Source organism: Callionymus lyra, chromosome 8 (genome assembly GCF_982586985.1).
Source record: "Callionymus lyra chromosome 8, fCalLyr1.hap1.1, whole genome shotgun sequence".
NCBI classification, from domain to species: domain Eukaryota; kingdom Metazoa; phylum Chordata; class Actinopteri; order Syngnathiformes; family Callionymidae; genus Callionymus; species Callionymus lyra.
Genome location: NC_141825.1, coordinates 9,168,623 through 9,183,386, shown reverse-complemented (window position 1 = coordinate 9,183,386; position 14,764 = coordinate 9,168,623). Strand labels below are relative to the sequence as shown.

At 36.7% G+C, this 14,764-nt stretch overlaps 1 protein-coding gene across 3 annotated transcripts; it reads right to left on the bottom strand.

The window, feature by feature from the left end:
- Window positions 1–763: 763 nt before the first annotated feature.
- On the bottom strand, window positions 764–14,191 carry tpm1 (tropomyosin 1 (alpha)). Of its 3 annotated transcripts, none has more exons than XM_087797632.1 (9): window positions 14,028–14,191; window positions 13,771–13,896; window positions 10,084–10,217; window positions 8,917–9,034; window positions 8,748–8,818; window positions 7,109–7,184; window positions 6,882–6,944; window positions 6,087–6,156; window positions 764–1,457 (listed from the first exon to the last, which is right to left on the bottom strand). In XM_087797632.1, the coding sequence occupies exons 1-9, from the start codon at window positions 14,139–14,141 to the stop codon at window positions 1,375–1,377; spliced, it is 855 nt and encodes a 284-aa protein (XP_087653758.1). In that variant the 5' UTR covers window positions 14,142–14,191; the 3' UTR covers window positions 764–1,374. The 3 variants fall into 3 exon arrangements, with proteins under 3 accessions (XP_087653758.1, XP_087653756.1, XP_087653755.1); XM_087797630.1 differs by lacking the exon at window positions 13,771–13,896 and adding an exon at window positions 13,496–13,621 and having other exon boundaries at window positions 14,028–14,190; XM_087797629.1 differs by lacking the exons at window positions 764–1,457; window positions 13,771–13,896 and adding exons at window positions 5,740–5,822; window positions 13,496–13,621 and having other exon boundaries at window positions 14,028–14,190.
- Window positions 14,192–14,764: the final 573 nt, after the last annotated feature.

Below are 14,764 nucleotides of genomic sequence, written 5' to 3'. Positions count from 1 at the left end.
TCTATCTATCTATCTATCTATCTCTCTCTCTCTATATATATATAGAGAGAGAGATAGATATGTATATGTCAGAGTACAGATTGGAATCCAGTAGGATCTGGAATCCTACTTGTACAGATTGGAATTCTGTACTAGTACAGATTGGACTACTACTACTACTGTATTGGGATCTGAATATTGGAATTCCAATCTGTCCTAGAACAAATGGGAATTCTACCAGGACAATCTCTAATGCTAATAGGAGAAATTCAGATTAAATCAAAATGTTTTGGAAAATAGACTGAATCATGGAATTCCAATCTGTACTAGTAGGATTCCAGATCATACTGGATTACAATATGTACTGTGACATATGTCTATATATATATATATATATATATATATACATGTATATATATATATGAATCTGGTAACTTTAATACGGTATTTCATTTTTTAATTATCCCCTTTTTTCTTTAAGGTCTTTTATATTGTACTACAGTTTTATAACTTGGAATTATTTTTGGGACTTTCACTTATTAAAGAAAATAATAATGGATAAAAACTAGGTAAATTCACACATTTTGATATCAATTTCGTGATAATCCTAAGTGAAACCCAATGGTCTCATATTAGAAAGTTTTAACCTATGTACAAGTAAATCCAAATTTTGCATACAATATATATAATCTTACAAAATAAAAATAAAACCCTAAAGAAAATACTGAAGACTGACCAAAAATAATGTTCATCCATTCATTCAAAACTCTCTCAACGCAATGACGTTTAAAAAGATTCAAAACATGCTTTTATTTACTATTTTTTTCAAAGATTTTTTTTATTTATAATACAAACATATTTAATTTTCAACAATGCAAAAAAAACAAACAAAAACAAAACTAGTAGGCAGACGAAACAAGGATTTCGGACTATGTAACTCAGATAAACACAGTAGCACCGTAAGAACGACAGAGCAGACCAACGACAACAAACTGCAAGCGCAGTTCAGAGGAATGTTACTCAGGAAGTTTAAATCTGAATCACAAAGTTGCAAAATCCAAGGACTTTGTCTGGACCAGATCAGCTTCAATGCAGATGCTTACAGCAATCTTTGTAACCTTGAGACACGGACCTGTTCAAAGTAGCTTTCTGGGTTTGCATAGCAGAGTAAAAAAAAAAGGTGATAGTCGGCTGCGTTTCTCTCCTCGGAGGGCAGTACCAAGCTTTATTTGCTCCTTGGTTCGAGCTCCACGCCGGGCAGGACGTCCGGTGGTTCGAGTCTCCACCAGACAAGGAATGAGGAGACATTTTTTTTTTTTGGTAAGCACGGTGCAAACAAAAAGCCAATACCACAGTGTATGTGTGCGAGTGTGTGTCTGGGCTCAGAGTGTGCGTTCACATATTATTCAGTTCCATTAGAGTCTGGTCCATCCTCTGGTTCATGTCCAGGTTCTCCTCTTTAGCCTGAGACAGTTTCTCTGTTAGAACAGCAGAGGGAGGAAGTTTAATTTCACGGCCATTAATAGTTCACCGGGGATTAGACATTCAGTATTAGTCATAGTCCACCAACAGTGTATGCATTCCATGTTTGTTTTTCAGAAGATTGTTTTTGATTTAATGGTTTTGGTATAATTAATTTCTCTTCTTCTTTTAAATAATAATAATTATAATGCAATTTTTTTTAAAGCTTGAAAATAAAACAGTTAAAGAAAAAACAAAAGAAGTAGTACTGACATCTATTAAATTAACTGTTAATAACTTATTGAACTTATACAACTTAACTTTTATTGTTTGCGGGAAGGTTTTATTAAGTTAATAATAAATAGTTGTAATGCTGGACTTTAATTTACGGTTCTGTCGTTGCTAATTTATTGCTGTTAGCATTAGCTTGCGACATGTAAACACATGTAGCAGCCGACTATGACCTAGAGGAATTGTAGAATTGTATATCACTGACTTTCCATTTTAGGATTTAAATGATATCATAAATGCATTTTATGTATAAATATAGAAGCTTTAAACTCTTCTGTACCCGGCCATTTCCTTTTTCATAGTTATACATTTCATAACTTTATTAAAAACATAACAAATAATTAAAAATTAAAACTTGGTTTAACTCCACACTTGGTCAGGTTATGTGTGTGACTAAGTTTAGTTTAAGTGCAAATGAATTTAAAAAAAAAGTATAATAAGATACATTTATGACATGGACCACTAACCTACTCATATGTGTCACAACACCTAAACATTCTACACACGGTTAGTTTCATTAATGTTTGTCAAAACCTAGTCAACGTGTGAGCAAAAGGTCATGTGAAAAATGCAGTTTTGTCTATGAGAAGGCGGCTAATGACATGTTAGGGTACAAGTGCTGTTGTGACATCTACCGTCAAAGCTTGTAAAGATAGAGTAGAATATGAATAATGATGGACAAACCATGCAAACAGTACAACAAACCTGCTACTAATAAAGTTATTATAATTATTTTCATTGCAATAGAGGTATACATTAAAGAATATAATGTGATCCCTGATCAATAAATAAAAGATGCATCACAGATCTGTGCAGGAGTCACAAAGGTTTAACTTCTCTACTGATTGTCACTAACACACACAACAGGAACGAGTCCTTCAGTTGTCATTCAAAACCAAGCGTAGTTCGTTATTCAGGTGGCGGTGTTTCTCAAGTTGCTGGAAGCGGCGATCTTTGCAGTCGGAAAGCAAGTGAAGGAAACAGAGAAAGACAGGAAGTGAGAAGAGATCGGAAGCAAAGGGCGAGTGCAAAGGCTGTCGACGCCTGCTCTGAACATCTGCTCTTGTTACGTTAGTTTTGCGACATAGAAAACATCACTTGAGTTAACGGAGATACTTATTAAACGAAAACTTGCTTGTAATGATGCACGAATAACAGACAAAGTTCAGTGTTTATAATATCATGTGTCATTAGAACTCTTTTTCATTTGCTGCATATTCTAAACAGAAAGAAGCAAAAACCCAAAATATTACCATATAATATTATTAAAACCATGATCATTAAAAGGGAAAAGAAAAGGGGAACAAATATAGAGGACACACTCATAGTGAACACATGGCAACAATTAAAATGTGAAATTATTATTAAAAAAAAAAAAGTGAAACCAATGCATGTAAACAAAAATATGTATATATATATTTGAATTATTTTAAGTAATATAAAACCCATCAATTCACCATTTGTCCTCTTTGAAGGATCGATTAACGTCTTATTTTATTAAGTTTAAATGTCTGCCCTTGACTTCACTGACATAATTGTATTAGTTAGTCTTTTACAATATGGTTTCTTATTATAATTATTTTTTTTAAATCATTGTCTTTTAATCCTTATTTTGTACATATATGCAACAAAAGCCACATGGAAAAGGTTAAAGGGGAAGAACTGCTTAAATGTGCATGAAGTTGATCAGTATTCTGGTATTCATAATATTATATAAAAAATATTATTAGGAGTGCAAACACTGCACATTTTGGAATGTACCCAAAAACTTCATTATATTTCATAGTTGTGTATTTTAAATAAATCTGGAGGGACAGCAGGACATTTGTACAGAGCATCCAAGCAATTTTGTAAACCATCCAAGAAGATGGTTTCACACGTGAAAAATTTTACTTTCGATTTTCAAAAATGATCAGCGACAAGTAAAATGTAATTTTGATTTCAATTTTTTTCTACAGGGTAAATAAATGACTGTCAGTAAAATACATAAAATACAGTCAGCCGAACCTAAATATTTCTTCCATTCCATATTCCCGCATACAAAAATAGTGCTAAGATGAATAACTTAAACAAGTTGGAATATAAGTGATTAGACTTTAATATGAATTCTGAGGTGAATATATATATATATATTTTAATTATTTTATAGTTAATTGTAATCATAATACAACATTATTATTATTATTTTCATAGATAATAAAGCCGAAAATAACATGTTATTCATCTTTAAAAAAGAAGAAATATAAATACATTACAAAGTTATTTTTTAAATACATATGTGTCGTAATTTTACAGCTTAATAAATCAGCCAAATTTCCTGTCAATGTAATATCCAGATATTCACTTGTGTGTTACATTTAAAAATCAAACTTTAACAACAAACTCAGGAAGTGTCATTTTTGATTTATTGAGGTTTAGGACATGTAAACATACACATCCCAAACTGTATGTCAGAGTCATACTGGGAGCCAGACAATCTATTTAAGCCATTTTCCTTCAATTTTTTTTCTCTCACGTTACTCCATTCCTCACTCCTCGTCTACTTTACCGCAACCAACAGTCATTTACAAGTTCTTCCAGTTCCTAAAATTTTCAGAGTTGGTTCCCCCCCGGTCGCATAGCAGCACAAGTAACTTGGTTCTTTCAAGTCGCTATAGATGTTCTAAATGCTACTTTTCCCTCAAAAGCTCAGCCTCACAGGACAATAAAACAGAAAAAACAGGGGCAGACAAGAGAACCCAGGTGCAGAAAACAAAGATGGACAGTCATAAATAAACAGAAATGGGGAGAAAAAAAGAAAAAGAGAGTAAAGAGATACTGCTCACATAGAAGGAAGGACGTTTATTTTTTCTTTTTACACAACGCAGAAAGACTCTAGGATTCTGTACAAGAGATGGGAAGCTCTGACATGAGGTTGAAACATGAGGGAAGACAGATGGAGAGGGAGAAAGGAAAGTGGAGAGAAGGCTGCAGAGAGCAGACTCAGCCCACAGGACGCGTCTTTGATGAGGTGTAAACAATTTATCTGTGTGGGAGAGAAGAGGGACAGTGAGCCGGGAATCCCGTGCGGGAGAAATCTAGGCACTCTCCACAAATAGGATGCATATAAATGCACTGACAAGTCCCAGAAGAAAAAAAAAGAGAAAAAAAGGGGGGCGATACTGATTCAGGGGTCCTTCAGTGATTGTCGCTACACGATTGGTTACAGCTGAGAAGTCGCCATGTGCCTCCGCTAAAGTAGTGACGTCACCTTATAACATTCAAAAACTATATTGTTTTTTTATTTGCTCCTGAAGCTACCTTACCAAAACGACCCCCTGGTGCGTTCATTAAGCTCGTAAATCTGACCGTCCAGCATCTTCCTATCCAATCTCAACAGCTAAATAAATAAAGAATACATGTGAATACTTACCATTCAAAAATAAACAAACCCTATCTTTAAATTATCAAGGAAATGCATTATTTTTTAACCCTTTTCGGTAAATTTAGGTTTTAATACTGGTGAAAATGACGTGACTAAAATGGCGGAGGCTTCTGCAGACACTGAATTATGATCGTGTAGAGACAGATTTCACAAAAGTGGGCGCACAAGCACACAGGAGAGGCCTCTCTTCTGGACAGAAGTAGGCCGTGTTAGTAGTTGATTGAACACACAGATTAAAACGAGTTAATCTAAATATTAAAACTGTAAAGCAATTGCTATAAGATTAACTGAATAACAGCGATCATCATAGCAATCCTATACGAATATTCATGCATGTTTTTAAAGTCAATCTTTACAAACACATCTGTGTTATAAGGTAAGTCATAAATACCGGGGTTTTAAGACAAAAGTCCAGAAAAACCCAGTATTTAAGACAATTTGATTAAGAAAAAAGAAAAATTCGGACATCAAGTGCGACGACGGTTGCACAGGCCGGGTGGTGAAAGAGAGGAGAACAGAGAGGGGAGGAAGCTGTGCAGAGAGAGGTGCAGGGACAAGGGCGGTGTTGACGGGCAAATGAACAATTACATGGAAGTCATGTCGTTGAGGGCGTGGTCCAGCTCCTCGCTGATGGCCTTGTACTTCAGTTTCTGAGAATACAACTCGTCTACAGGTGCGGGGGGGGAAGGGTGAGCAAAGGTGAAGGAGCGTGGAACAAAGACACGTTCAGAGGTGGACGAATGGAGGCGTCGGTGGAATTTTTTCAAGGGAAAGAAGAAAAACAAGAGTTACACCAGCAAATGATAAGAACAGAAACAAGTGCAACAGAGGAGAAGGGAAGTGATCTTCACGTATCATATGACAGGAACTAACCACCTACATACGAAAGGACCGGCACGTGGTAAATGAAAAGACGGTGGATCAAACATACCTTCCAGGTCATCAATGGTCTTCTCAAGCTTGGCTACTGATCTCTCAGCGAACTCAGCACGGGTCTCAGCCTGAGGGCAGAAAAACAGGGTCATGAACTTGGCCTGCATAAATCTTCCGGAACCAACTCCCCCAACCCCCCGAACTCAGAAGGATGAAAGCGTTCAGAAAAAGATCAGACGAGCCCAAATTATAAAGCCTCTACACTTGCTACCCGTTTTCTAGAGAAGCTACAAATTCACTTACATCTCAGGGCTTATGTTTTATCTGATTCACTTTTAACCTTTCAGTTGCTGCTCAAAGGTGAAGGAGAAATCCACAGTGAGACCTCTTAAGTGTTACCATTTATCACATCTTATCTTGGAATATACCAACTTTGACCTGATTTGACCACATAAATGTCATTCCCAAGAATGTTTTTCCATAGTTTTATATATTTTTATTAATCATTCTGCTGTTTATTATGGACTGACCTGCTTCATCACTGTCTGGCACTCTGCTGCAACCAATTTAATGTTGCATTTAAATAGATTTGTGAGCATTTATACGTAATGCATAGTAGATCTGATGAGCTATGTATGTAGGAACCCAGTTAATCAATTTCAAATAATTGTATTTTATTTTGGTATTTTGTTTCCTAAATTTAAAAAGGGAATTTTTCTATTTTCAAGTTTGTTCAAATTTAGCTTCTTGACTTTCTATTGAACACAATGGGGACGTTTGTCTTCCATTTCCGTCTCTGTAACTCAAGGTGTGTAAATAAAGTTGATTGATGACCGAGGGTTGTGAAACTTGCCTCCTTCAGCTTGTCGGTCAGGACCTTGATCTCCTCCTCGTACTTGTCCTCCTTCTGTGAGTACTGTGGGACACAAACGATACCAGGAGTCAAACACCGTGTCACGACCTCACCCGCACGTCAAACACTCTTTTAATAATGAAAACAAAAAAAAACTGAGATGGTTGGTGTCATTCGGTCCGGGCTGGTCTGTCAGCATGCAGTGGGCCAGACGGGCGGGCGCTCACCTTCTCAGCCTGGGCCTCCAGTGACTTCAGGTTGTTGGTCACAGTTTTCAGCTCTTCCTCAAGCTCAGAGCATTTGCTGGTGTGTTTGACCAGAGGGATGAAGAGCGGCGGACAAAAAGGGGGGACACGGGACAGACCCAGACGACACAGGACAGCGACAGAGAGAGGAAAGAAGATACACAATAAGATCTACAGGGATTCAAAGTGATCGGGAACCCAACAATTAAAAGAAAAAAAATCGTATTCAGCTTGAACATGGCTGGAATGTGAGAGAATTGCTGTGCGACTGGTTTCAGTGCATCATTGAAGGAGAACATGGCTGTTATGTACACAAACAAAGAGCTTTAGTGTCATCGGTCACACGTGTGAAGTCAAATAACTTGAGGAGTAACAAGACTCAAAGAGAGTTTTGTCACTTTTTAAAGTGTGCAATCACTGAACAGTCCCTGTTTGTATACAATATAAAAAACGTTTGAAATAAAATTTAAAAAAAGTTTGCATTTATAAGTTAATAGTTTTATATGATTTATATTTAAATAAAATACACAAAATTAGGTATAAATACAATATATATTTTTAATGTCATGGCACGATGATATCAAGTAAAATTTTAACGTACTTACTTTTTGCATATTAAGTATATAAACTTTATAAATTGCTTACTTAAATTCGTTTTATTTTCCATTATCAGAATCCAATCATTTTTCTTTATGTGAAACATTGGCCTTAAATCTCGATTTAAATAAAATTTTCTTTTACTTGACTTGAAAAAATGATGACTACATTTCTATAAAAATGAATACAATTAAATAATATATTCATCCATTTTTTTTTATTTCCTTTACTCAATTTGACATCATATTCCATAAAAATAACTTTTCACTGAAGCAAATATTTAAAAACTTTCCAAATTAATTTTATAGTGTTATTTCTAGATACATTTTTCTCCTAATTTAAACATATATTAATCAATAGTCTTTTCTCTATCATGCACAATATTGCATCTGTGGTTAAAGCTAATGCTAACAGCGATATGTACCTTAAATATGTTGACTTTTATATCAATAAAAAAGTGGCAAAAAACAATTATTTTTCCCTCTTTTTCTACAGTATATTGTGAAGAAATATGCATTAATAATGAGTATTTGGCCATATACGGATGCAAGTTTTACACACATTTATCTGTTAAAACATGCCAAATAAGAGAAAAAACAATCACAGTTTAAAGTGAAATACCAGCTGTTAACCATGCACATGTCCAGCCATGCTAGAGCTTTTAAAATTCCATCTAAGAGGATGAAAAATCACCAACTAGCGAAGCAAAAAAGCAGCTTGAATAAAAAGTGGGAAGAACATTTAACAAAACAACGTTTTATAAAAAGTTAAACTTTTCTCAAGTTAAAGTACCTGAATGACTGAGGAGTTTAGTGATTTCATGCTTTGCTCCCGAATACCCAGCTCGTCTTCCAGCCTTCGTAGGTGTCTGTTAGTGCAAGCCGTGACCATTCAAAACCACGGAGGAGGGGGGGAGCATGCAAATGATGGACACAGGGAGTAAGAAGCTAAACCCACTGTCGAGGGAGTCTGGCAGGTGAGTTTCAACAAAGCTGGTGACGAGTGCATCAGGCAGACTTCTTACCCTTCTGAGAGCTCAGCGCGCTCCTCTGTGCGCTCCAGGTCGCTCTCAATGATGACCAGCTTACGGGCGACCTGTAGGTTGCAGAACAGGAGAGTCAAAAAAACCCGCATGGATCCCTAACTTGATCGTTTTAATGTAAAAGGGGATTAAGTTTCAGGAGAAAACTCGCCTCCTCATATTTGCGGTCAGCCTCCTCAGCAATGTGCTTGGCCTCCTTCAGCTGGATCTCCTGCAGCTCCATCTTCTCCTCGTCCTTCATGGCCCTGTTCTCAATGACCTTCATGCCTCTGTGTCACAGACAGGACGGAGGAAATGAGCGAAACAATATTCGACATTACCGATTGTAGCCCGGAGGCCACATTAGTCGCTTCACTGGCTTTGTAGGTTCAAAGTGTTCCGAAGAAGACCCGCACGGATTCAATCAAAGTGATTTATCTGCAGCTGTTACGTTTTTAAAACACTGGAATTGAATGTTACATATGTTTGTATCAAGAAGAAAGTCTAGGTGATGCATTTATATTGGATTCAATGATTACAATTAAAAGTAATTCAAGTTTCAATTAAATATTTGTTTTGCTTCAAACCGTTTAAAAAATAATTTACAATTTTCTTTACCATGCTTAACTTTACTCCCTCGTTATTTATCAATTTATAGTTTTCTTACATACTAAATCCAAGTCAATTTAGTTAAATGTAATATAGCACATATTAATTGTTGCATTATTTACTACATTTTTAAGAAAATTGTGATACTAATAGTATCTCTACTATCAAATACTTCTAGTGTTATACGTCCTGACAGGTGTTTTTTTTTAAATGCTTAATTCGTGAATGACGCCATGTAACGCGTGTTGGACGTGATGATGCTAACTGGATCGTAGCAACCCCGTGTTAGCATCATCATTCCCCCACATTGGCTCTAAAACAATTAGGTACTAAAAGTGTTGTAAATAAAAGAAATATCATAAGTGGACATTTCGCAGATATGGATTAAACAAACAAGTCTTATTTTGTTTAAAAAACAAAACAAAACAACAACAACTAAAAACGTGATTAGCAATTAGCTTTTAGCTTAGATTCTAAACAGACTTCATGTTTATGCTAGCAACGACTAAGATTCATGTATTAATAATATATTATAATTAAAAAAATTGTGAAAATTGTCAATTTCCATGAATTAAACTTTACAGCATCATTACTCTTAGCTTACACTTAGCTAACGCTAAACTAACACTGAGCTAAAACTGAGCTAACACTGAGCTAACACTTAGCTAACATTTAGCTAACACTTAACTAACACTGAGCTAACACTGAGCTAGCGTGTGGAGGCGCCCACCTCTCGCTCTCATCAGCAGCCTTCTCTGCCTCCTCCAGCTTGGTCAGGGCAGTCGCCAGACGCTCCTGAGCACGATCCAACTCCTCCTCAACCAGCTGGATACGTCTGTTCAGGGAAGCCACATCTCCCTCAGCCTTGAAGGACAAGCAGACACAGTGAGCTCGGACGTCTCCATACAAACATCACAAACAAACAAACAAACACGTGTGTCATGGTGTCACGGTGCATCAGCTCAGAGAATGTTGGATCGAAAAGTCTATAGGTCAACATGGATGTTGAAATCATTCGCTTGTTCCTGAAGCGGAGATGTCGTTCCATCAAACAAGCTAGAGTTAGCAGATAATAAATCAAATACCATTTTCAAATATTGATTATATGAAGAAACCTGATTTATTCCTACTTCACAGTAGATTCCTAGCCATCACAAAAACACGGTTTCTTTATGCCGAGGTGTCTAGCAAAGATTCTGATTATTTGTTTTTATCTTTTTTATTGTTAGATAAAGCTGGCTAAGCCAAACCAGGGATCAACAATATTGTCCCCAGTAGACGTTTGGGCCTGTTCAAAAAATAAATGTTTTATTTTGTGATTTTATTTATTGTTGTCCCATTGATCGAAGAACGAATAATGTGATTTGTTATTATAAGGAACATAATTTATCATTAATAATACACAATAATACATATTACATAAGTATGTACCAAAACGAGGGCCCTTAGAGTAGCTTGTGCTTACAAAAAAAAAACGCTGGTGGCCCATGAGCTAAAAACTTACCACCCTGTAATGCACAATATATATTAAAATAATTGATTATACTTGATGCTTCCAATTGAAGTGAAATGAAACTTCGCATATTTGAATTCTATAATAAAAAAAATAATAATAACTAATATTAAATCAAGGTGACTTTTTTATACTAGTTAAACATGACAGTATCCTGTGTCGTTAAAGATGACTCCTGCTCTGTGAGGATCAAGGGAGTGGACTTGTTTTTTACATAATGTTAATGTCTTAAATTTGTTTGTCTTTTAATGCAAATAGTAGAACTTTCTGAGGCGGTGTTTCTAGTAAAATCCTGGATCAAAGGGCGACTCATTGTGAAACAAAGCGAAGGAACTAATCGCGTCTATTTGGAGCCACTAAACATCCGAGTAAAGCTGTCAGAAAGCATCAAGGTTTACGCCAGACGCTGTAATCTCTATTCTCAGGGGATTTATTCCACTTTAAAAAAAAACACAACATCTTCTTTGTGACCGTATATGGGCACGCGCGCGAGCACAGGACGGTTTTTTTTTTTTTTTTAAAGATGAAACTTCCTGGTTGAAGAAGTCATTGACGTTGTTTCTTCTTCACAAGGTGCACCTGTGCAGGCTAGACCCGGATCAGTGGATGGGGAATAAAAAAAGAAAAAAAAGTCTTGATCTGACCAATTACAAAGGCTTATCTGTCTGGAGTCAAGACCCGCTAGAATAACTCAATAATAAATGGAGCAAATAACAAATCAGATGAATCTAAAGGAGCTGGCTTTTTTTAGGGGCCAAAAAGGTGTTTTTTCCGAGAGGTCTTACTTGCTCCTTGGTCGTCCTCTCTGCCGACAGTTCAGCCTGTAATCTCCCGGCTCTGTCTTCAGCGACGTCCGCCTGCTCTTGTAACGACCTGATCTTTCGTTTCACCGCCTCCAGAGACGCGACCGCGGCCATGATTCACGATCGCACACAGGGCTTTAAAAAAATGTTTTTTTGTTTGCTAGTATCGGTCTGGAACCAGGGGAAGGAAGCGGACGTTTTACAAGCAGAGACGTTCAGGTCCTGCTGTCGCTGCAAGAGACGCTCGATCATCGTGCAGGAAGTACACGTGATTTGTGGAAATTAGAAAATAAGATTAAAAAAATCTTTATGCGTTTTAAATTTCGGATTAATGCCTCTTATTGTCATATTGGTAATACTATTTGTTTATTGTTTTTTTTTTTTTAGAACATCACGTGTATTTTATTCATCGTTTCAATTCAGTTATCCACAGGGGCAGGTTTAAAGTGGTGCTGCTATCTGCTGGTCACATGAGAGAACTGCATGTGACGTGACTAAAGAATTAAGCTCATATTGATATTATTATATACAATTGTTATTCGTGTATTATATACATTTTTTTAACTCGATATCACTTTTTAAATGTATTTTGTATTAACTTTATGAAACACAAAAAATAATAATAATAATAAAAATATTTGTATTCATTCATTAATTTCAATATATTCTCATTTTATTCTGTATAAGTATTGTAATTAACAGATGTTATTTATACCTACATCTGTCTAATAACATTTAGGATTTTATTTTTTAACTCATAACAGACATAACTGTTATTATTCCTTATTTTTAAAACACAATTAATAGCCATTGAAAAAGTTTTATTTTTTTCTTTCTTTTTTGTATCACAACACACTTATAATTTTTATTTGGTATTTTTTATCATTTTTATTAATTTTCTATTCCTTCAAAATATTTAAATATATTTTATAAATATATTTTTAATAGCTTCTGATTTTCTTTATTCACGCAAGACTTCAAAGTATTCTCAGTAGTTAGTATTTTTATTTGTTCATTTTCTTAAATTATGTTATATTATAAATGTAATTGTTTCATCGTCTTACAATGTAATTTTATTTTTAGCCGCAGAATATTTATTTTGAATCAATTATTTCTCTTCTTAAATAATAATTTTTTAAACGGTATGAACTGTAAAATGTTTAATATTCTTAGACAATTTTGAAAGTGTTTTAATCTTTGAACCAAATTATTTCATATATAATAAATTTAAATTTTAAAAGCGCCACATGTTTCTTCTATAATCAGCCATTGTTGATTTAGTTTCATATTCTGCTTTCAAAATGTAAATTAGTTTGAACAACATTGTTTGTCACGAGACAAACTGTCTACTCGGACGTGTCATGTTGTCGAGACCCTTAAATGCTTAATTAAATAAATTCTTAACATAGTTTTCCTCTCATGTGGAATTCAAATGTACATTTAAGATTTAATTTAAGAAGTCTGAAGTTGGTTTGTTACTATGCATGGGTAAGAAGTTATGTGTGTGTGTGTGTGTGTTGTTTTTCTCTGTGTGGTGAGCAAAGAGCAGAGCCCGCAGCTCTATGTTGACCATATAAAGCAGTGGGCTATTTTTATCCAAACTCTTGCTGTGCGTAGCAGACGGCACGTTATACGGCATCCCACGTTTCAGCCTGTAAAGTTTCTCCCATTAGAGCGAGAGGTTGACGTGACATTCTCTGAGCTGACTGTGATCTGTGGTGAGCGGAACAGTTCAACAATGATAACCACGAGGTTATTGTTGAACTGTTCCCGCAGGAGAGGAAAAGGTGCAAGCGTGGTGCCCTGGTGTATCCCTCTTTACTCACATCAGTGGCCTTCTTCTCAGCCAGCTCAAGCTTCTCCTGGGCGTCTTTAAGAGCCTCAGAGTACTTGTCCAGCTCATCCTCAGTTCCCTTCAGCTTCTTCTGCAGAGCTACCAAATCGTCCTCAAGCTGAGGTCAGCGGTGTGTGTGGCAGGAGAAGAGCGAGTGTGGAAGTGGACAGAGACAGCCAGGACAGGACAGGACAGGACAGGACAGGACAGGAGAGAAAAAGAAAAAAAAAGGAGGTTAGGAGAGTCATGCAGCTCCAAGTCTGGTACCTTAGCGGCGACTTCATCGGCCGTCAGCAGTTTCTCCTCAGCCGACTGGAAGTCCTCACACACTCTATCTCTCTCATCTTCAGTCATACGCAATTTCTTTTCCAACTCTCTCATATCGTCCTCTAACTTCATGCGTACAAAACACACATCATTAGATCAACATTAGCTGCATTAACATGTTATCATCCTAAAAAAAAACAAGGGAGCATTTATTCCATCAGGCATGGTGAAGGTCCATTAAAAGAAATCGCTCCAACCTGCTTGCTTCTGTCCTCAGCGGCTTTCTTGTCTCCCTCAGCCTGCTCAGCTCTGTCCAAGGCGTTCTCCTTGTCGAGCTTGAGCATCTGCATCTTCTTCTTGATGGCGTCCATGGCTACTTCTGGTTGTCAAGGGCAAAACCTTCCGAACGAAAATGAAAAAGGGGGAAAGAGGAGCTGGAGGACGTCTGTGCCTCACTGAACTCAAAGCTGGAGTGCGGGCTCTGCCTCACTGTGCACTGTCAAATATGTACTTTCAAAGGGGGGGAGACTGGATTCCTTTGGATATCCAATACTTTTTGGGGGAGGAGGCGTGTGCGAGCGACTCCGAGGCGGACGGTGATTTGCTGCTCTTGAACATTTGACTTTGGATTCTCCTTTATATGGGATGCGACGGTGGTGCGAACTCAAATCCAAAACTTCCTCCTTAACAACCTGAGCATTTATTCAAAGCCAAGCTCTAATTGTACTGGGATTTGAACCAGCACCAGCTGCCGGGGGGCCGCTGTCTGTGCGGGTGAGAAGTTGTAAGTCTCTCTTAGTCAAGAGCTCAAGAGAGGTGAAGTGTTCGGCCTGATAATGTATCAGTGTTGACGTTGCCTTTCGGCAAAGCGAGAGGGGGATTCAAACCCACTCCAAAAAAACATTCAAATCAAAATCTCATTTTACTGGAAAGTTTTCAAAAAAGACTCTTAAAAGTGCCAGTGTGGTGACTGAGGTCTCAACCCGGTGTCTTC